Source organism: Chaetodon auriga, chromosome 20 (genome assembly GCF_051107435.1).
Source record: "Chaetodon auriga isolate fChaAug3 chromosome 20, fChaAug3.hap1, whole genome shotgun sequence".
Taxonomy (NCBI): Eukaryota; Metazoa; Chordata; class Actinopteri; order Chaetodontiformes; family Chaetodontidae; genus Chaetodon; species Chaetodon auriga.
The window spans coordinates 5806217-5828875 of NC_135093.1; the positions used below are offsets into that span (position 1 = coordinate 5806217).

The 22659-nt window shown below is 46.1% G+C and overlaps 2 protein-coding genes across 2 annotated transcripts; one reads left to right on the top strand and one right to left on the bottom strand.

Moving 5' to 3' along the window:
* The first annotated feature begins 268 nt into the window (after window positions 1–268).
* Window positions 269–22462, top strand: LOC143338811 (neurotrypsin). Its single transcript, XM_076759559.1, has 14 exons — window positions 269–660; window positions 4889–4931; window positions 11948–12190; window positions 13056–13194; window positions 13277–13455; window positions 13624–13771; window positions 15318–15496; window positions 15872–16013; window positions 16300–16520; window positions 17458–17599; window positions 17690–17968; window positions 18468–18590; window positions 18669–18937; window positions 19545–22462. The coding sequence occupies exons 1-14, from the start codon at window positions 562–564 to the stop codon at window positions 20114–20116; spliced, it is 2778 nt and encodes a 925-aa protein (XP_076615674.1). The 5' UTR covers window positions 269–561; the 3' UTR covers window positions 20117–22462.
* Window positions 7074–10437, bottom strand: LOC143339112 (E3 ubiquitin-protein ligase TRIM21-like). Its single transcript, XM_076760137.1, has 2 exons — window positions 10360–10437; window positions 7074–9260 (listed from the first exon to the last, which is right to left on the bottom strand). Exon 2 carries the CDS (start codon window positions 9256–9258, stop codon window positions 7558–7560), a length of 1701 nt encoding a protein of 566 aa, XP_076616252.1. The 5' UTR covers window positions 9259–9260; window positions 10360–10437; the 3' UTR covers window positions 7074–7557.
* Window positions 22463–22659: the final 197 nt, after the last annotated feature.

A 22659-nucleotide genomic window follows, 5' to 3' on the forward strand; every position in this document is an offset into this window, starting at 1 on the left:
CCATTTATCAGTCTGTGTGTTTGACCATGTGAGAAGGTGAAATTAGTGACGTTCATTCATCAGTTGAAGAGGTCATTTGCAAAATTGTCCGCATAGCTCAAATCTAAATATAGACCCACAACATGACCCGAAGTGACAAACGCTCAGAAAACTAAGTGAAAATTCAACAATTCATCAATGATGAATCACGCGGCTGATCACAGAGCCAGAGAAAGAGTGTGTGTGTGCGCGCGTGCGTGCGTGTGAGTGAGTGAGTGAGAGAGAGAGAGAGAGAGAGAGAGAGAGGTGCTCTTGTGGCATCAGGTTTTTTTTTTTGCAGAGCTCAACACTATTTCCTACAGGATTGGATCGGTGTGTGTGTGTGCGCGCGCGTGTCGGTGTGTTTTCCATCCCGTGAAGCGTTTATAGTGCCGCACCCAGTCTTCCGTGCGTAAAACCTCCCACGTACATCATCACACACCACGCTCCTTCCAGCAGCGGGACGAGCGGGCGGAGGATAACGGCGCACCTCGCGGACAGGTTGGACACAGAGATGGGAGTGCAGCGGCGGCTTTTCTGGCTATGACACGGACACACCGGGCGGGAAGGATGGCTCTCACCAGCCGCGAAATGTTGTGCGTGATCGGAACCGCCTGCCTCTGGCTGCCGTTGTTCGCGGAGGTACGTACTCCTGTCTGATGATGAGGAGGATGATGATGGGGTCGATTTTGCAATGTGGCCTGATTTTTTTTTTTTTCCCTTCAGCCATGTCCCGTGACAGACACGCTTCGATGACCTAAGCTGCATTTTTTTTTTAAAAAAAGCCTTAATTGGGTCGATAATTAAATCAATAATAAGATATATTGATAAGCCTATAATGCAGGGAAATGCAACCGAGCTTTAAGGAGTGACTCATGTAATGTTTCCATGCTTCACAATAAACCCACTGATTTATTCCGGATGCATTTCCAACAAAGCAGGTGCAGGTCGGGGCGTGAGACGAGCATCAAACACCCTCTAATCTGCCTTTTAGCCAATTAATGAGGCCATCAAAGCGTATTGTCCAATTAAGCGGACACTATGCTGTCTCACGCGCGCGCGCACGCACACCCGCACACATGCACGGTCTCAATCACAACCCCTCCACCTTCCTCCAGCCCCCTCGGCGGGGTATCATGAGAGGAACCCGTCGGTGGTGGCTGTGCCCCCGTGGTGCTGTGGGAGTGAACCCTGCACGCGCTGCTGGAGCTTGTCACAGCGATTCAGTCAGCACAGACATGCTGAAGTAGTGAAGCAGGTGTTGTTGTCAGTGGAGGGTCAGAGGATCAGCTGGAAGTCAGTCATTTTCTGAGCTAAAACTGGTCAGAAGTTGTTATTTCTCATGCTGGATCCGCATGTTGCAAAGCAATCAATTAATCCTAAATCAATCCATTAATCATTGGATTCATTCATTTGCGTTTCGCTTATGTTGTACTACAGTGTGTGTTGTGCAAATGTGCAGCATATGAGCTGTGTAGTGTGTGTGCGTGTGTGTGTAGAAGTCATTAGTGGAGTACAGGGATGTGCAGGATTTAATTAGACCCGCCAACACTGGAAGCAGCCGTGCATGTAGCACAAATAGCACACTGCAGATGAGTTTCAGCTTTTTTTCCCTTTTCATTTCAACTTCATTAGACAAATCTTTTCACGGGGTGAGTCCTGAATGTTTTGTCAGCAACATCAGAACAAAGATGTCGAAGGTAAACAGAAAGGAACTAAACCGCTGAAGTCAGTCCACGGCCTTCTGTAACCTGCAGGCTCGGCTTTGCTCTGAGTCACATCCAGCATTTCTTTATTCTCTGAGACCAAAAGTCCAGTAAAATGACCACTTCGTTAAGGTCTGCAGACCTCACGATAACAAACACGTGGTTAAGGTGGTGGAACGACTTTGGTCGAGCTGTGTTGAAGTCTGATGTTTGGCCGATCTTCTTCTTCTTCTGCTCCCGTCGTACTACAGCTGCTGGAGGCTTTGTCACTTTGGGAAACTTGTTGAAATGATTGCTACTGCTGCTCAGTTGCCAGAATAAAATGTTGCCATTGTTCGTTCCTGCTAACCACGGATACATTAAATTTGACTACAATTTGAACCATTGTGGCTACAAAAGCAGGTGTTTCTAACAAGACGTCTGGATATTTTCCAGCTGTGTTTGTGGTGACTTTAGCTGAAACATGAGCTTTTTTAACCCGAACCAGGTGGTTTTTATGCCTGAATCTCACCAGATCGTAACCACAGCATTGTCACAACATAAGATTGGAAATTGAAACATAAAGAAAGGAAAAGTTCAAACACATCCGAGGTTTGCAGAAACATACAATCCCAACATTCATTCTTATTAAGCATGACGCCACTTTTCATGGTTACGTTTCAGCACCTGGTGAGGGACAGATCACAGTATTGGTCGAACATGTGAAAAGTCAGACGTGACTTGAAGCTTGAGACAAGATGTGTTTTTACTTTTTTGAAATTTAAGTGAAACCACAACCTTTTCTAAACCTTAATGAAAGGACGTCTGGCGTCCAAGTCCTGGTCTTTGTATGAACGTCCCAAACTAGAAGACAAGTTAGTTCCAGCTCTGCACACCTGTGTGTATGACAGCAGCATTTGGACCAGAAATCATGTAATTTTCATAGAATCGTCACAATCAGTAGATTTTCTTGTGGATTTTCAACGTTGGTGATCTCCAACATGCAGCTGCAAACCGCCTCGACAGTACTTACCTTTGAGGGCGTGGAGAGGTCCAAAGAGCTCAAAATGGAGGAAGCACAAAGAAAGCAAAAAGAACACTGGTTCATTACAGGCTTCGTGATGGACATTTCCATTTCTTTTTGGTATTTTATAGACCAATTGATTAACTGAGTGAATAATCATCAGATTGGATCATGTGATCATGAAAACAATCGTTAGTCTCTGCTGTACCGTCATTCAAACTGTCCTGCATCAACCAACCTGATGCAAACCTTCTCTGCCGGAGCTGAAACTGCTCCACAGACCAGATGCTGCTTTGCAGTCATGAGGCAGGAGTGGATGATAAAAACACATGTGCTTTAATTTAGTGTTTAAACTACTGTGATGGTCAGAGTGCAGGTGGATAATTTCCCCAAACTTTATCAGCAACAACCACTTTAAGATTAACACACATTTCTATCATTGAGGACTCAGCTTGGACTGAAATCATCACTTCTGCACGCGTATGTGTGCGTGGTAAAAACGTGTATTATTCATGTTGTTGGAGCATAAATCTGATTGCACTGTCACATTGTGGGGACTTGTCTTCCTTATGGGGACAAAACACAAGTCCCCACAATGTAAATTATTAAATTTTAGAGTGAGGATGCAAGTAGTAGTCACGGCACTGGTTGGGGTGAGTCTGCAAGAAATGAATGCAAGTCTATGTACTGTCCCCAGAAGTGATGGAAACACACTGTGCATGTGTGTGTGTATGTGTGTGTGTTTGCATGGCCATGCAGTGGACGCAGCTGTGAGAGCGTCATAACTGATTAGGCTGTAATCGAGCCGTGTGATTGATGTGAATGGAGATATCAGCACCCATGTTCACTACCACAGGTCACCTGTTCCTGCTCTAATATCATTAGGCTGAGCAGAGTCTTGTGGGAGGTGTGTGTGTGTGTGCGTGCGCGCGCGTGTGCGTGTGTGTGTGTGTGTGTGTGTGTTGCGGGTCACTGGAGAGAGACAGCTAGAGATCAGAACTCAAGGTGAAATGTGTTGTATTTCACTGCCCTCACTACAATTATTCCACAGTGGCAGCACTGTGTGTGAGTGAGTGTGTGTGTGTGTGTGTGTGTGTGTGTGTGTGTGTGTGTGTGTGTGTGAGTGTGTGTGAGTGAGTGTGTGTGTGTTACATACATGTGTGTCCTCTCCAATTCTGCAAGGTGCACCGCTGTGCAGACGTGTGACCTGATTTCTCAAAATGAAACCGACACTCTTCTGTCAGATATCATCTGATGCTGTCTAGTACTATTTCTCTGTGTGTGTGTGTGTGTGTGTGTGTGTGTGTGTGTGTGTGTGTGTGTGTTTACACTGTACACTACACTCTCATACCTGGGTGGCTTATTTCTCTCCTTCCGAGCCGTTAATGAATAAACTCAAGCACAAAAAAAGGTGAAAACTGTGAGAATAGTCCTTCGTCTTTGCTGTTTCGCCTCTCGACCTCACAGACTTTCCTTTGTTCTCTGGTTTCTGGCTTTGACCTGAGAATATTTTATTCAAGTAGGAGCCTCTCAGACAGCGAACACCTCTGTCAAGGTTGAAGCACAGTCATGTAACAGAAAACATCCTGGAATTTTTAGGACATTGTTTGCAGTCAGATTGGTCCTTTATGCTCAAATAGGCTTTTTTTGGAAGGACAAAGAATTCATGATGTCAAAAATACGCATCATGTCTAGAACAAGAATCTGGCACCCAGTAACCCAAAAATACAACATGTGCGACAGTTTGTGAATAAATGTCGGTGATTAATGAGTTCATGTGTTTATATGAGGAACACAGACGTGCTCCGTCGAGTTGGGTGGTGTTTGTCGTGATGTCGATTGGAGCATTTGCGATCGTCACCGTTTATTCACCAATCATCAAACATGTTGACGGATGAATCACGAAAAGCCAGTAATACTGAGCCTTTTTTCTCTTCATATTTAAATGACTTCACGGTGATGCTTTCATCATTTCTTCCTGGGCCCGATGTCTAATCTTCCACCAGATTTGCTCGCAGATGTCTGAGATATTCTGCAAACTACCAGACAGAAGGAGCAGAGAGCGTAACCTCGGCACTCTGTCTTGTTGTTGTAATAATAATTATGCTTTTTGCCTTGAATGACGTTATCAACTGAACCTCCTCTCTCTTCCTGCCTGCAGGTGGTGGCTGAGGACAGTTACTTAAACGAGGTGCAGAACTCAGGTAAGTGGGAGGTGATAGTCCTGTCTGTGCACAGCTATAAATCAAGCTTCTCTCCATCCTGCCTCCTCCTCCTCCTCCTCCTCCTCCTCCTGCTCTCTCTGTGTCTCTCCGTCCAGTTTAACCCACATTCTGATTCAGACGCTGGTGAAGCCCCTCTGCTGACGCCTCGTCTTTCTTTTATCGCCTCAGTCCTGCTCCCACACTCAGGCTTACCTCTCCTTTTCCCTCCGGCCTGCACCCTTCTGCATTAATTTCCCTCCTTTCTCTTCTTTCTCTACATCCCTGAGAGGAGTGGAGGCCATGATGGGGGGGGTGGGGCGAGGAACTCCTCCCTCTCTGGCTCGCTTCCACCGCTGAAATACCTTTGCGTTTGCAGCCGAGCGCACACTGAAGTACATGCAATTAAAAACACACTTCTCATCTATCTGCAGAGACAGCAGCACCATCTAGCTCCTGTGTAACCCCCCCGAAGGCTCTCTAAATATGACCTGAATAGCAAGATGATTTTCATAAGGAGAATTCAGCAAACGTTGCACAAGATGTTTGTCTGCTGCGACATTTTCCTGCAGCGTCTTTTGTTTCTCCAAACTGTTTGACAATCAGGTTAAATGGCGAAAAATGGAGGAGCAGTTTTCAAGTATTCCATATTTATTGTGCAGATGATGTTGCACACCCACCCCCCGTACAGCAAGCCTCCAAATGTGAACCGTGTCAAATACTCATTGTGGCTGGGAAATGGATTATGGGAGCAGGGAGACGGAGTGTTCCCATGGCGATGGGCTGTTGTCGTGGCAATGAGGAGGGTGTTAGAGACGAGTGTTGTGTGTGTGTGTGTGTGTGTGTGTGTGTGTGTGTGAACGCTGCGGGTGTCGAGATGAATGAAAGGACTTGAATGAGACAAACAGGACGCGAGAGGAAGGAGTTAAAAAACGTGAATTTAAAGGCGAAAAGGAGAAACGTTCCTTTGAGGACGCTCCCTCTGAAGATGTGACGACAGATACACGGTGAAAATATTTCCTGGTTCAGTTACGTAATGCGTTTCGACTTTATTAAAATTTCATCAGGCTGGCCATAAAACTTTTATTACCATGACAGAGCGCACACAGCTTTAAAACACATTTTTGTTTACTCGTTTAGTTAATCATCATCAACACACGTTTAACCGCAGAGACAGGCATCCGCACGTAATGATAAAAACAAAATCAACATGAGGATTCACCACCTCCAGCAGAAGCAGCTCGACTCGTCCCTGAAGGCCTCGTCACCTTTTAAATTGTGTCACACAGTGCGAGCTTTCCGGGAGATTTCTTTATTTTGCATCACATTCACATTTGAGTGTCTTCAACTTTTAGCCTCTGAAACACATTTTTCAGACGGCTCTGGTGGAGCTCAGGATTTATCAGGACGACAGCTTTGCTCCAAGTAATTTCACCGTGTGAACCTGTGTGACCTTTCGGATGCGCAGAAGAGCACAGAACATTAATCGTCATTAGATCCTGACTGATCCTGTCGAGATCAATGAAATCAATGAATCAGTGAGGTTTCGCTGCTGTGCCTCTTGCTTAATGTGCACAGCATCTTTTTTAATGGGACACAAACGTATATGTGGATATACTGTTTCACACACTCACAATCCATCCACTATAAATCAATGCGTTCATTTAACTCAGACGCTACCACAGACTACGGATCTACTGACTGCACTTTTCTAGCTCACTTTAGCATTTACACCTGTGCTTTTCCTGCTGAGACATGTCAAAATGCCACTTCCACGCCCGGGAGGCCCCGCTCCTTCCTGGACAGAGGAAGTGTGAGGCTGATATTTCACTTAATTAAGTAGTGAGTGAATTAATGAGTGTTGGTTGTTGCATCAAAGCAACATGTTTGGAAGCCACGTTGTCGCATTAGCGCTGATTAGCAGCGAGCGCGTAGAGCAGAAACAATTAGTTGATTAATCGATTGACAGGAAAGTAATCAGAAACTATCACACACATATTACTGCACGTTGTTCCAGCTACTCAAATATGAGGATTTGGGACCAAACAAGCACCGTAAATATGCTACTATTGAGCTATTTTCTGACATTTTATAGAGAAAAGGATATTAGCCCCACATGTCTTTTCTTTTTCTTTTTTCTTTGTTATCACCATTTTAACCTTGAAACGCTTTGCATTGTGGGTTATTCCTTTGAGCAAAGTCACTGAAAGTGTGCATGAAGGGCTGATTAAGTAAACCACGGAGCCCTCTTGCTAACGTCATAGTGCTCTGAGCCCTCAGGTCATAGTCCCTAATGGTGAACACTGGAACTGGACCATTGTTTGTTCTTTTCCCCTCGTGGTTCAAACACTAAATGATGCCTCCTTTGTCAAAACAAACCCTACCCGCCTCATATGTATTTGTACACGCTGGGTTCACCTTGATGCTTAGTCATCCATTGAAGTGACCTGGAAATTGGCATTACTTTAAAAATAAATAAGCAATCAGCAGATTACAGAAGCAGCAGAGGACGATGGTTCATCCCCTCAGATGATGCAGATATTTTGTCATCATTTACCAAAAATCTTCATTGAATCTCTTTGCGTTGTAGTACATGAACTACAAACCAGTGAATCTCTGAAGCCTCCGTTCACTCCGCACCACAGGACGTACTGACAGGAACAATTATCATTGGCTCCAAGTTTGCCCCATATTCATTATCACAAGGGTTAAAGTATGGATACAGTTCTTCAGTAAAGCAACAGTCAGTAGACGAGTAAATAAGCGTTGCAGTCTGCACATCGTAGAAAGAAACTTCCCCTCTGCCGAAATCCACGAACACGCCGACCCTCTCCACCTTTCCCCAGTGGACCGGTACATTTGGAGCACTGAAGGATTCAAACTTGTCTACTAGGAACCAGAGGGCCCAGAGTCCACTGTGGGAATTGCGAAGAGGCGTCCCTCTCCTGTGGATGGACGCCGTGGCCACGCCCAGGCACCACTCAGTCTTCTTACCCACAAACACCTCAAAGTAAAACTTGGACAACGAGAAGCCTCTGTCTCCCAGAACTGCCAGATGTTGGGTAAACATCTTCGGGCTCAGGATCTTGTTCGCCCACGTGCTGAACTCCGTGCTGTACCTCACCTGTTTCCTATCGCCAGATATAAGGAGCACAGGGTGAGCTGTGGCAGGATCGAGCAGGACGTCCTGCTCATACTGCTGCACATACCTCAGCGTCGCACCGCTTGACATGTCGGTGCGGTCGGAGACCTCTTTTATTTCCGTGTTCATTTTACTCAGAAGCATTCGCAGCTGAGACACTGATTTTCTCACAGATTTCTGTAGGTGATGAATCTCCATGTGTCTGTTAAAGCTGACTGTGGACAAGTCCATTGTGTGTGGCAGCAGGGACGGGTTTGGGAAGCTCTGGAGAAAATAAAACTGGTCTTCTGTCCGTTTCAGCTCCTCTAGCTTCCTCTTTGTCGTCTGCAGCTTGGTGATCTCCTGCTCCATACTGCTAATAAACCCATCTGCTTCCTCCTCTGCTGCTTTTTGCTTCTCCTCCATCACCTTTACAAGCTCCGTCTGGCTCTTCTGGATCTCAGAGACCAGCTCAATAAAGTCCTGCACGCCGTTTGCTATCGCATCTCTGGTTTCTTTCTTGCTTTGCGTTACTGACTCCTTCAGGACTCGGACCTTCTGCAGCCTTTCCTGGATCATCTGCTGCACTTTGCCCTCTGCTCCCCCCAGCCGAGCCTTCATCTCTGTGAATGCACGCTGCACAGGAACGACGTCATGGTTCACGTTGCATGATCTGGCGCAGACGTCACACAGCAAAACCTCATCGACTCTGCAGAACAGTATCAGCAGTTTGGTATGCTCCTTGCAGATCCGGTCCTCCAGGCTCGTCAAGGGCTCCACCAGTGTGTGTCTCTTCAGTCCGGCAACTCTGTGATGAGGCTCCAGATGAACGTCGCAGTAAGACGACAGACACTCCAGACAGGATTTGACAGCCTCTTGCTTGGTGTCAGTACAAATATCACACAGCACCGCACCGCCACAGCTAGCCTGCTGTTGCTCAGGGCTCCGGATGCGAGCGTCTGTCACTTTAAGCGACACGAACTGCGAGGCCAGCTCTGAAATGAAAGTGTTGACCTTGAGATCCGGCCTCCTTTGAAACGTTTCCTTGCAGACGGGACACTGGCAGACCGGTGAGTCGTTCCAGTAGGCCATCACACAGGACATGCAGAAGTTGTGTCCACACGGGGTGGAAACTGGCCGAACGAACACATCCAGGCAGATGGGACAAAGAAGCTGATCCTCAGATAAGAGACTCATGCTGGAGGCCATTTCTGAAAACAAGCAAACCGGAAACTTCAGTGAGGGAAAACATTCACGCAAATGCTGCACAAAGCTGAGATTCAAAGTCCACTCTTGACATTAGGAACAGCTGCGAAACATAATCTTACCACAAAGTCTATTTAGAGGCTGCTGTGGAGCTTTGGATCATCACACATGATCGACATCAGCAGATGGACTTTCCCAAGTTTTCATGTAATTAAAGGTGTTCAAACTGATGTTTTTTGAGGAACTTTAGAGGCACCCAGTGGAGGTTCAATGAATTTAGACCTGAAACAGTTAATCTATTAGACAGTGAAGAGAAATTCATCTGTAACTATTTTGATAACATCTTAATCATTTAAGACATTTTTGAACAAATTAATATCTTTTGGTTTTGGACTGAAGGTCAAACAAAAAAGGCATTTTGAAGTTCGCTTAGGCTTTGAGGAACTGTGATGGGAGTTTTTCCATTATTTTCTGATTTGCCATGAACCGAGTGAGCAATAATTAATAGGGAACAAAATCATTAGATTCATGGCTTATGAAAACAGATGTTAGTTGCAGCCCTAAATGCATTCCCCTCCTCAGAGCGTCTGCGGTCATCCTCTTTAATGCACTTGTGGGCACGTTGCGACTTTGAATATTTGTGTGTAAAACAGATCAAAAAACCAAAATACTGCATCAGAAAAAGAAAAGTGAAAGTTCTTGATCTAAAAATACTAACTTTAGACCTATATTTGGCATATACTGTACAAAGAGGACACAGATTTAGAAGTCAAAAGCTTTTTCTTGACCTCGAAAACAGCAGTTGACAAAAATCCCAATAACTGAAAAGCTAATTTTTTTTTGTCACTTTTTGCTCCAAAAGTCAAGAATCGGCTTTGAATCTCGACTTTCAAGCCGACGTGGATGAGCAGAGCGCATTCAGAGAAAACAGAGGGATCCACGTTTGCAGGAGAAGCGTGCAGACTCTCTGTTGATGAGGATCATGTGATGTGAAAGCTTCACAAACAAAAAGGCTCAAAAGGCAGAGTGGGACACTACAAACCACACTACATAGATTCTTCTTCTCAGTTATGATGAAAGTGCGTCTCGGTCATGACTACTTACTGTGCTGGTGCTGGTCTGTGAAGGAGTCCTAATGGGAGCAGAGAGCAGGGTCGTTTCCCAGGAAAGAACTTTACTTTCACTTTCTTCCTGTGTCATGTGTCTTAAAGGGACAGACACCTCTTTGTGTGGGAAGTCAGGGGCTTTTTTAAGCCTGCTGTGTTTCAGTATGTCCTGTATTATTTATTGTTTGAGGATAGGTGTCTTCTTTAGTTCAGTACATTTTTGCCTGATTGATTTCCTGTCTCACGGCTTCTGCTCCTCCTCTTATCTGCCTCCGCATTTGACCCAGTGTGTGTGTGTGTTTCTGTGTCTGTGTGTACCGGAGTGTGTGATTCTGTCTCAGTCACCATGCAGCAAATGCAACCATGCAAGTGTGTTAGTGTGCAAGGTGGGCATGAGGGTTGCGCTGCGTAGATAATGTTCCAGGACGGCCAAGCTGTGTGCGTCGAAGAGATAAGACTCGATGGTTACTGAAGCACCTCTGCCATTAATCATAGTTTAATAGTCGCTTGGCCTCAAAAAGCCTTAAAGCTGTGCGGAGAGAGTAGCAACATCACAGGGGAGAAATACTCAAGTTTCAAGTGTAAATTAACATTCACTATTTTTTTTTCTTTTCCGGGTTTTTGGGGGATTTTCAGTCTTTCAGATTCACTTAGAGGAGGAAAGGAAGACTAGAAGGAGGCAAGGAAATAAGGACGCAAATATAAAAATAGTAAAGAATGAACTAAAAAGTAGTGTGTGCTCAATGTGTGTGTGCTCATAATGAGACCTGAACATTATGACATGAAAACAGACTTTTCAAAACTCCAGTAGAGCCTTTACTCATTATAATAATGATAATTTTCTTTATTTGTTTGATCAATGTATTTATTCATCTATCTAATGTCTTATTTTCTCATCTAATATTGAGGACTTTGAGGCTCGCGGACACAGAGGCGTCCTATCTGTCATCCTCCTTCAATAATCTAATCTCGTCAAAACTGCCTCTGAGTGCATTAATATGCCTTTTTGTGCAGCGCTCTGCTTGTTATGTCCTGCAAAATAATTCCTTTTCATCAACGCGCGATGTGAGTTTTTAATAGGCTCAGGCATGTAACCTGCTCTATATTTTGTGGCCTAATTTTGCTCCACTTTGATGTCAGCAGTTTCTCTCTCAGTCTGTCTCAGCTTCACTCACACGGTCCTCCGTCTCAGAGGAGATTACTGCGAGTGTCCAACCACCACCGTGTTAAGTAATGGCGGTTTAAGGTTATGGAAATTTCAGCAGTCCAACATGGATCAGCGGGGGTAAATGCATTAGGCGGGATCCTGCTGTGGCGGTGGACAGTGTATGAGAATCATCCATGTAAGCCTTTATGTTCAGATAAAATACAGACATGGGGATAATGTAACATGAATAAGAGAAATTCCACTCCTCTTTCCTCTCACTTCCCCCAAACTTTCCCCATTTCAATCCCTTTTATTCACATTGTCCGCCCTGACCCAAATCCCCCTCTTTTCATCCAAAGCATCTTATTCTCCCATCTTCCTCAACATTTACTCACTCTCTCCTCTCTCCTCTCTCCCCCCTCTCCCTCTCTTTGTGCAGTGCCTCTGTCCTGCTCTGAGGGATTCACAGAGTTGGGATACTACAACGGCACCGTGTCTCAGACGGACTCTGGCGCCCCCTGTCTGAAATGGACCGAGTTTCCAGACTACGTCATGCAGTACCCGGGCCGAGGGCTGGGAGACCACAGCTACTGCAGGAACCCAGACCGAGAGTCCAACCCCTGGTGCTTCTTCAGGCAGAACTCTGGAGCCATCGGATGGGCCTACTGCGACTGCCACCAGGGTACGGCCATGGATCACCAGGAAGGGACTGATTTCTAATAACAATACACTTTGTTTTCTTCTTTAAAACAAAGTTTCAAAGTGATTTATGTTTTAGATTAAAACATGGAAAAAATAACAAAATGCATAATTAAAGAGCATTAAAGTATAGAAAAGGAGAGAGAGAGATCGGTTTTGGTTCAACGTGTTCAGGAAATTATAAAAATGCTCATCAGAGTTTCTCAGACTTTATGATGAGATTTGCAAATCGATTCCAACAATCCAAAACCCAATTACATGTATTTCACAATGATATCAAAAAGTGAAAGTTTAGCTTTTGTGCTCGATAAATATGAATGTTATATTAACAGTACATCAGATGAGTATGTGCAGTGTAAGAGGGGTTGTTCATAGAGACGGACCCCCCAGAAAATCATCACCACCGTCATCTGCAGTTCCCTCAGCTCCGCAGAGTTTTAGTGTTTTTGAATTGTTTTTGGTATTATGGCCTGAAAACTCTGCACTCATTAAGCTTGTTTGTGGCAAAACAACAACAGACTAAAAGCCGCTCACCTGCTCAGCACCGAGCAGCAGACGGACACAGTTAGCGACCAGCTAGTGAACATAATGGAGAGTTTAGCAGATAAGAGTCAGATGACTTGGTGGAGACCAAAACAGAGATAAAAGCAGACGAAATGCAGCTTCAAATGCACGCTCATGCTGCGAGCTGATGTGTTCACCGTAACAGTATAAAATATATGTAATGTTGAAGCATCAGTTGTGTTTCAATAATGCAGCTTTTCAGACAAACAGAGGTGAATATTGGCTGTAGGCTCGTTGTGTTTTGTGAACATTAAAGCGTCTCATCTCTTTCGGGGGGTTTGTAGGTGCAGCTCGTCTGGTTGGCAGCTCGTCCTCGGGCAGTGGGCGTGTCGAGGTCTACCTGAACGGCCAGTGGGGGGCGGTGTGTGACTCTCACTGGTCGGACAGAGACGCCAGCGTGATCTGCAGGCAGCTGGGCCTGGGGTACGAGAGCACAGCGCGCAGGGTCTCCTTCAGTGTCGGTGTTTCACAGCTTGTTCTCACTGCGATCCTTCTGTTTCAACAGCGACATTGGCACTGCGCTGCAGCACTCCCAGTTCGGCTCCGGCTCCGGCCTCTTCCACTACGAGCGCCTGGGTTGCCGTGGCGACGAGGACAGTCTGAGCAAGTGCCGGAGCAGGACGTTCGTCACTGGTGACTGTAGCCATGGAAACGAGGCAGCAGCGGTGTGTGCGGCGCCGGAAGGTCAGTGTGACTTCCATGGAAACCAGACCTGAATGTTTCCCCCACACACCTGAGTTACTTCTGTCTTATTGAAAACGACTTGCTTTTCTCTCATCGGACTCTGTGCAGTAGTCATTTAATTACAACTATTGTGACTGTTTGACCTCATGTTCCTACATCCTCTTTCAGGCAGTGGCCCTCCCCTGCGATTGGTCGGAGGCGAGGAAGACTTTGAAGGTCGCGTGGAGGTGTTTCACACGGGGAGGTGGGGCTCCGTCTGCGACGACCAGTGGGACGACAGAGATGCCGAGGTGGTGTGCAGACAGCTGGGCTTCGGGTATGTGCATCAGGGGTTTTCCCACACCTTTACATCAAGTTAACATTTGCGTGGTGACATTTAGACCCTTTCCCAAACGGATCCCTCGCTAACAGCTCTTAACTACAGAGTTCACATTAGATCACATGTGAAGCTGCACAGCTAACTGAGCTAACGGCAGCTACTGGTGACGGTGTGCAGTGTGACGGTGTGCAGTGTGACAGTGTGGTGTCTTCACTGTCACCAGAGAGTCCAGCTTCGTGCCGACCACCGAGCCGGCCCACCGATGTGAAAATATTATGGTTCTACACGCTGTTGTTGCCTCTTTGTGCGACTGGGTTAGCTCACTGAGCAGCGGCTCTCTCTCCTTTTGAGGCAAATGCTCCTGAGTGAATAACCGGCAGTGAGCTGGACGAGTTCAGTGTCAAAACGCTGAAGCAGGGACGTCATTTGGATCAAGGCAGAAATCCCTGGGAAAGCTCTCTGTTTAGGTAGCTTGTGTTTGAACCTGTGCAGGTGTTCCCTCCTCGTATCAGAGGAGGTGTAACATCCCCGACAACTTTGAGTGTCAGAGATAAATTTGTGCTTTGGAGAGGAAGAACCTCCATGTTGAACAGTGGGTTCATTTCATCTCCTCCAACACTGTGGGACATCTCACCATCTGTGTTTGTGCTTCTCAATAATGGATGTTCTCACACGGCTGCACACAGCTGCTGTTATGTTTTGACACTTAAAGACAAAATGAAGTGAACATGATTTTTTCCCACCTGGGTAGTTTTTGTTTGTCAGTATGTGTGTCAAACGTTTACACACCTGTCATGTTCTTGTGTTGACATCCAAACCTCGTCCTCGTATGATGTTGTTCTATGAGCTTCTACAGGAGCTGACAGTCACATTTGATTGGATGAATTAACGTAGCTGCTCCCAACTTCAAGATTGGTGGTTAAAAAAAATATTTTAATGCCTTACATGAAGAGAAAAGAGAAGCACTTTGATTTAAGATACCAAGAGATAACTGACCAATCACCACGCAGGAACACAGAACGTCAGGTTCTCCGTAGTTTTTCTATATTTTCTGCTCTTCGGCTACACGGAGCAGAAATGCGTGCAGCCACACAAACACACAGAAGTGCTTTTTGTTGCATTTCAGCATCAATAAATAATCACCACATGAATGCAGCAACATCCTCATAGATGCTATTCATTATTTATTTGGATGATTGAATCTATTTTAGATATTTGCTTTTGCGTGTTGTGAGTGTTTTCTTACCTCAGGTTTCTGTCCAGTCATTAGCAGGTATAGAGTCAGTAAGCATCTGTCCAACACTATGATCCTTCTATGAAACATATTGCTGTGAAATTTTCTACAGACATTCATGATTCTCAGACGAAGTACCCTGAAAAGTTGTATTTGTTCAGCACTTTGGTTTAAAACCCAACACCTGCAAAACAAACGATATGCTAGTCAAAGTCCAGAGGTATATAAAACAGTAGAAATACGCTCGGCAGTTAGGTAAATTTTGTGTGTGTGTGTGTGTGTGTGTGTGTGTGTGTGTGTGTGTTGTAGGGGTGTGGCGAAGGCCTGGTCCTGGGCTCACTTCGGTCAGGGTTCAGGCCCGATCCTGCTGGATGCTGTGAAGTGCACAGGAAATGAGCTCTTCCTGGATCAGTGTCCCCATGGGGACTGGGAGCAGCACAACTGTGACCACATGGAGGATGCTGGGGTCTCCTGCAGCCCTTATACAGGTACACGCACACACGCACACGCACACATTACTGCACACACTGATAGGCTTGAGCTGCTATTTATATCCCCTGAACATCAATAAATCATTGCTGCATGAAGCAGCAAACATCCTCGTGATGAGCAGAAACAGGATTTATGGGACCTGAGAAGTAACATATCTGCTGGCATGAAACATCAGATGCTTTTCATCAAACTAATCTAAGATCAATAATTAATCTGAAAATGATTCATTAATATTAATGTTAATGGAAAACGTAGCTTCTATGAAGTGTCATGTCTCATGGTTGCATTAAGGGTTTTCTTTGGAGTCAAGTCTTTAATCACATTAACGTCCTGCAGGACTTTGTAATGGTCACACTGTGACTCCGTTTCAGATGGTGTGGTGCGTCTGGTTGGAGGAGACAGTCCCTGGGAGGGTCGGGTCGAGGTTTTCCACAACGGTGACTGGGGGACGGTGTGTGACGACCACTGGTCCCAGCAGCATGCAGAGGTGGTCTGCAGACAGCTGGGCTACAGGTAAAGAAAAACCAAGCCACCAGATGTTTTGTGAACACAATTTTTATTAGTCGTTAAAAACAAAAAAAGCAGAAATCAAATGACTGATCTGATGAAAGTTTGCATGATTTGACCAAATAAAGTGACTATAAGTGACATTTCTCACTTTAAATTACTTGAAGTACAACCAGTTTCAGTTGTTATTTTGTGGATTTGCATGAACAAACCTTCATATTCTGGATATGGGGAAACTGGTTTCTGCACTACAAACAGGTTAACAGGACTTTAACCTCCTCTCCACCTGCAGGGGTCACGCTGAGGTCGTATCAGACGGGACGTTCGGCGAGGGCGTCGGCCTGATCCTCCTGGACGACGTCCACTGCGAGGGGTCTGAGACCTCCCTGCTGGACTGTCGACACGGCATCTGGGGGCGGACTGACTGCTCCCACAGCGAGGACGTCGGTGTTCGCTGCAGAGCTCGATCCAGCCAAGACACCAATGAAGTGCCAGTTATCGCACCTTCGACAGGTAAGAGATGAGGCGCAACAGTGTGACACCAACCTGGCTTCTCTTCATTTACTGTTGTCCTGAAACCTCCTATGTTATTTATTTTAACATTATTCAGTGAATTAAAGCTACAAAACGAAATGTTCAAAGGAAAAAACTTGTTTCAAATTCACAGAATCCAGAATCAGAAGGGATGAAAGGTTGATTCATTTACAGGTTTTGATTAAAAAAAAAAAAGGTTCCCCTCGACATTTTGTTGGATTTTTAACATTTAAAGCAGCCTCTTCTCTAAATAAATGCGCCTTGCCTCACGGTGCCCCGGCTTTCGTTACTGTTGTCTGACAACAGCAGCCTGCTCTGCTACGTTTTGGGAGTTTTTGTTAATTGGAAGGCAAATGCAGTAAGAACAAGGGAAAGAAACGAGACACCAGCAAAAGAAAAAAAAAAAACACAGGGTATCGTTGCACTGCAGTGCAGAAGTTTGGTGACTCTGCAACTGCAATTAATTTTGTAGAGAAAGGGCAAGCTGTCCCTGCAGAGCGCTGGGCTAATGCCAGGCTGTGAGCTATGTACTTAACTAAGCTCCTGCAGAAATGGCATCAGACTGTCTGTCCTGTCTATCTATGAAAGAATAAAACCAGCTCTGCCTCCTCCTGTCGCTCTGCACCTTTACCTCAGTGTAAACAGCGATGTCTGTCCAAAGAGCTTAAATGCCACATGTTGACAGCAGAGAGAATAAAGCGATGTTTACTGTCTCAGCACTCCAGAGGTCCTGCACCTCCTGTAGACACACAGTCCATTAGAATGAGAATAGAGGCTGAATAAAGAGGCACCGGGCCGGAGATGACATTTAACACTGTCAGTGGACACATAAGCCGCTCTCAGTGAGCGTGGACCGGAGGATGCAGATGCACCCGCATGAATATGAATGAGAGCTGCGTGGTTTTCCTTCTGTCAGGTCCCCTGGTGCGTCTTGTGGGTGGCAGCAGCAGAAAGGAGGGACGAGTCGAGGTGTATATCCATGGTGACTGGGGAAGTATTTGCGACTCAGGCTGGAACGACCTGAATGCAGCCGTGGTGTGCAGACAGCTTGGACACAGGTTAATAATTATATGAGCGCGTGAAAGAGACGGATAGTTAAAGTCTTTCTTTGAGAATGACCTAATTTTCACATTTTTCTTTGTCCCCAGTGGTGGAGCGGTAGCAGCCGGAGGGTTCGGACAGGGAAAAGGGCCCATTCACCTGGACCAGGTGAGGTGCACGGGGAAGGAGGAGTTCCTGGGAGAGTGTCCCTCTCTGGGTCAGAGCATCCAGGGCTGCAGACGCAGGGAGGATGCAGGGGTGAGGTGTGACGTCACGCCGCAGGAGGCGGCGGTACGGGCCAAGCCTCAAGAGCTGAGCTGTGGGCTGAGGAAGCTGGTGGAGGAGGAGGGCAAGAGGAGGAAGCAAGGGGAGGAAAACATGCTCAGGTAGGATTCAGGACCTAGTTTTTAAATGAAATGCTCCCTTTTTAGGAATGTTTCCAAACACTAATATACACATAAACCTTCTGACAACATCATGCCTCACAGTGTTTCTCATCAAAGTGCACTGTGTACCCTTGAGGTCTGACATTAAAACATTTGTAAAGCTACTTAAAAAAAAATCTTTATACATAATATTTTGCATTATTTTCATCAAATTTTTGGTGCATTTCTGCGTTTCTTGGTGTGTTACCTCCACCAGCTGTCGGTCAGTGGAATAGTGTGAGAACGTCTGCAGGAGTGTGTCTCACTTCGCCTCCTTCTGTTATGCACAGAACTGAAAGTACTTCCTGCAGCAGTTTCCTTAAAAAAAAGGCAAAAATACATCATCAGCAATAGCAGCGGCAAAGTTAACGTGAATGAACAAATGACAAAAGGCTTTCAGGAAGTGAAGAAGAGAAGAAAGACGGAGTTTTGACGGAGATCTCTTCCCTGTCTCTGTCAGGACCACGTGGCCATGGCAGGTGTCAGTGTGGCTTCAGTCTCAAGGAGAGGATGGCGGTCCCGTCTGCAGCGGCACTCTGATCAGCCCCTGCTGGGCCCTGACGTCCGCGTACTGTGTCAGCAGGTAGGTACGGCACTGGAGGCGTCTTCAGCGGGACCTCTGAGCATCACGAGCGTAAATCCCTCTTCCTCTCTCCTCCAGGTTCGGCGGCGACCCGTCCAGGTACGTGGTGCGCGTCGGGGCCTCAGAGCAGACCCTCACCCCCGAGCAGGTGGTGGTTCACAGGAAGTTCAAGGGTCAGAGTGGAGGTCATGATCTGGCTTTGCTGAAGCTACCCAGCACCAAGGGTCAGTGTCTGACCTTTGACCCCAACACCAACGCAGCGTGCCTTCCTTCTGCAGACACAGCATCCACGGGAAATACTCCATCTTCCTGTGTTGTCATGGTTACCGCTGGCTGGACTGGACCAGGTATGTGTTTTCCTGTCTTCTGTGTACCACTGATGTCTTTTTAAACCTCAAACAGTATTCAGAATGTATGGGATGGATTTCCATGAAACTTGAACATTCATGAGTTAATCCTAATGGGTTTGATGATGTCCTCATTTCTCCTCTAACACCAGCATGGCTGTCTTTTGAGGTTTTGAGTCAACAGCTGTTAGATGGACGGCAGTTAGATTTGATACACACATGCACGTCGTCCTCAGGATGAACCTATTTTTTCTTGAACTTTGCATTATCAGCTGATGACACTGCGCACTTCGTGCTAATCAGCAAATGTTAGCATGCTAGCAAGCTAAACTAAGGTGAACATAGTAAACAGTACACCTGATAAACATCGGCGTGTTAGCATCGTCGTTCTAAGCGTGCCCATGTTAGCATTTAGCCGGAAGGTGACGCTACTTGGTTCAGACTTAAAGAGCTGCTAACATGACTGGAGGCTCTTCGTCTTGTTGCTTGACAAACGATATTAACGATCAATCGATAGTCAGAAATGTTGTTGATTCATGTCATGTTGACTTGTTAATCAGTTAAGTGTTCTAGCTCCTTTAATCATCTCATCCATCCTCTCTCCTAGACTCTGTCCTTGCGTCCTGGGTCCCTCTGATGTCATCATGGCAGTGTAAAAAGCGCTACGGCGACAGCTTCTCCAGCCACGGCGCCCTGTGTGCGGGCAGCCCTCCAGACACCAGCCTCCTCCACGGCGATGGCTGTCAGGGCAACTCCGGAGGCGGGCTGGTGTGTCAGGGGGAGGCGGGTCGATGGGTACTCACCGGGGTCGTCGCGGGGGGTTACGGCTGCGGAGACCCCTCCTCGCCGTCGCTGTACACTCGAGTCAGCCGCTTCAGAAGCTGGATCGAAGAGGTCACCGCCACGCGAGCGGAGGAACCGCACGCACACGCAAAGACACGAGAAGACCTGACGCGCACGCACGAGGGGCACACACACGGCGAGGGCAAGGATAAACACCTCCACGTGCACGGCAAGCTGAAGCACACGCAGGATCAGCAAGAAACAAACGAAATCAACGATATCAAACAAACACACGCTCATCACGCACACACCGATCAGCACATTAACACGCACGCTAAGAGCGCACATAACCACCGCGGAGGGGCTGCCGACACAAACACACAGATCCTGGTCTGATTGAGGCCGTGCCATTGGCTTACCATCTGTGCCATGTGACCGCCTAAGGAGGGACTGTTGAAGGAAGACGCGAGTGAAGAACGATGCTCCTAACTTAAGTCGGAACAACCGGCCGTCTCTGTGCTCTTTTCAAACCTGAACTCGGTGTCGTGTGTGCGGTTGCTAATCGTCGGATGAGTCCAGCAGTGTGGGCAGAGCCTGCGGAGCTGCCAGGATGACAGCGTGTGTGGGTGATTCGTGGTGCTTTACATGTTGAGTTTGAGCCCGGAGCGAGGCGGAGCGACGACTGGGGGGGGGGGGGGGGGGGGGTCAGCAGCGTTTAGGGCGAGCCTGGCGTGCCGATCGGGGCCTTTCACTGATACCGAAGATCAAAAACTCAGCATGGCATGCATTTTAAGGACAGTAGTGTTAGCATAAATATAATCGGGGGATATTTCTGAGTCGGGTCATACAGAATCTATGCTAAAATCCACCTATTAATGTGTGTGTTCTGTGCGAGCTGTTTAGTAATAAAAATCAAACTAACCACCGGAGCATCTAGAATAAGGCTGATTGTGCATCGTCTTCGTCCCTCCATGATTATCAATATAGATCAACTCCTGCAGTTCAGTTTTTGATAAAAAAAAATTTCAAATGTGGGTGATGTCGCTTTTTCAAACAGGGCTGTTGTCTTATACCTTTACTGGTGAAAGTGCTGTTTAGACCCAAGACTAAGCTATACTTAGGACCATACCAGTGATTTTTCATGTCTGTCTGCTGCTGATTGTTGTTAATCTAAGAGGACGCTCCTGTGCTGTACAAACAGGGGACTGCAGTGTCGTCCCCGAGGTCCAAACACATATCATAAAAACGTATCAGAAGTACAAACATCGGGAAAGCCATCTTAAAGCGCAGTAACACATCTGTGTCTTAATCAGTAGTATTAATATTATATATATATACGGTCCATCTGGTAATTCATAGATCAGTTCTAAGTGTTTAATAAGAGCAACTTTCGGGTTTATAATTAAGATTTATGATGACAAATGATTTACTCACCTTTGCTATTGGCCTATTAGAGACAAAACTTATGTATAAACCTCATCATTAGTGACTTATGGCAAGTTTTCTATTAGAACGGTTCTATTACAACCTCGTGACCTGAAAGTCGACGGCTTGCAGCTGAACTATAAAGCAAAAATGTACACTTACATATCAAAGTGTAGAACTGAAGCCGCAGGACGCAGAGAGCCTGACGTGTCAAGTACCGTCTTGCACGTCAGCATCGTGTGTCGTTAAGTGCGCTGATCTTCTCAAAAGCATCCCCTGTTTTTCAGGAAGCTGCTGGTTTCCGATGATTCCCCAAACCTGAAAAGCAAACAGCAGAATCCATCATGACAAATGTGCAGTCTGCATTTAGTTTGACCGAAGTCTCGTTACCGTTGAGAGGCACCGTTCTTTCCACGTCAATTAAACTGCATTACCTCACAACAATAATGGAGAAAACCTGCAGACGTGACGCTCATTGATTTCTATTCCAAAGGGAAAACTATGGAAACAGCAGCTGCCCGGAAAGTAGGAAAAACATCCACAAAAAGCTCCCCTGAAACACCACAACATGGTTTAGTCAGCAGTTATATCGCGTGTACATAGTTTGTTGTATTTGTAGTTAAGGAGCTGAAACACCGGTATGGTCCTTTAAACTGTACAGAACAGGTATCTCCTCTCAAAGCCATCAGAAGCTGACTGTCGGGTCGTAAAAAAATACCTTTTTATACCGATTCCAGCTCTACGTAGATAGATGGGTAGATAGCTTCTGCTCCTGACCTTAGATAGTACGTGTGCCGCGTTCATTCTCGACTGAATTAGATAGACGAACTCTTTGAAGTTAAATGTTGTCTGTTCGTTGTACCCTGAGCAGATGCGTGATCCAACCACAAGATGGCGACATTGCTCTATTTTCACAGGGCCGCCGCTCGCTGGAAAACGTGGCCCTGATGCTTCTTTTTATACTGTGTATGGACTTTGACTTGTGCTTTGATGTACTGTGAGCCATTGTGTCGTGAAGCATCTTGTAACCTAAAACTGCTCTTTCTCCAGCGCGGACCTGTCCGATGCCTGTTCTGATAATCCTGTACATAAACTCGATCCTATCACTGCTCCTTTCTTCCTTCCTTCTTGAGAATTGGTGTTTTATCATGCAGATGCTGTAGGTTCATGTAAATATTGTGTGTCTAAGGCTGGACGGCGAGGGAGCAGTGTAAAGTGTCTCAGGCCTACTTTACCTGTGTTAAACCCGTCAGCTGTTCCTCAGTGTAATGTGCTGAATCATGGTTGAGTATTAAAACATATACCTGGTGAGAACAAGTCTTCAGTGTTGGTGTGGCCTCTCTTCTCTGCCTTGCTGAGCTTTAATTAAGTCTGTTTTACTCTAAACCACCAGACAAGGGTGATTATATGATATGCATAATAAGCAAACTGCATTTATATTCAGCTGTGTACACACATGGCACCGTTTGGACTCATGAAGACGCATTTCCCACACTCAAAAAACATGGATTTTA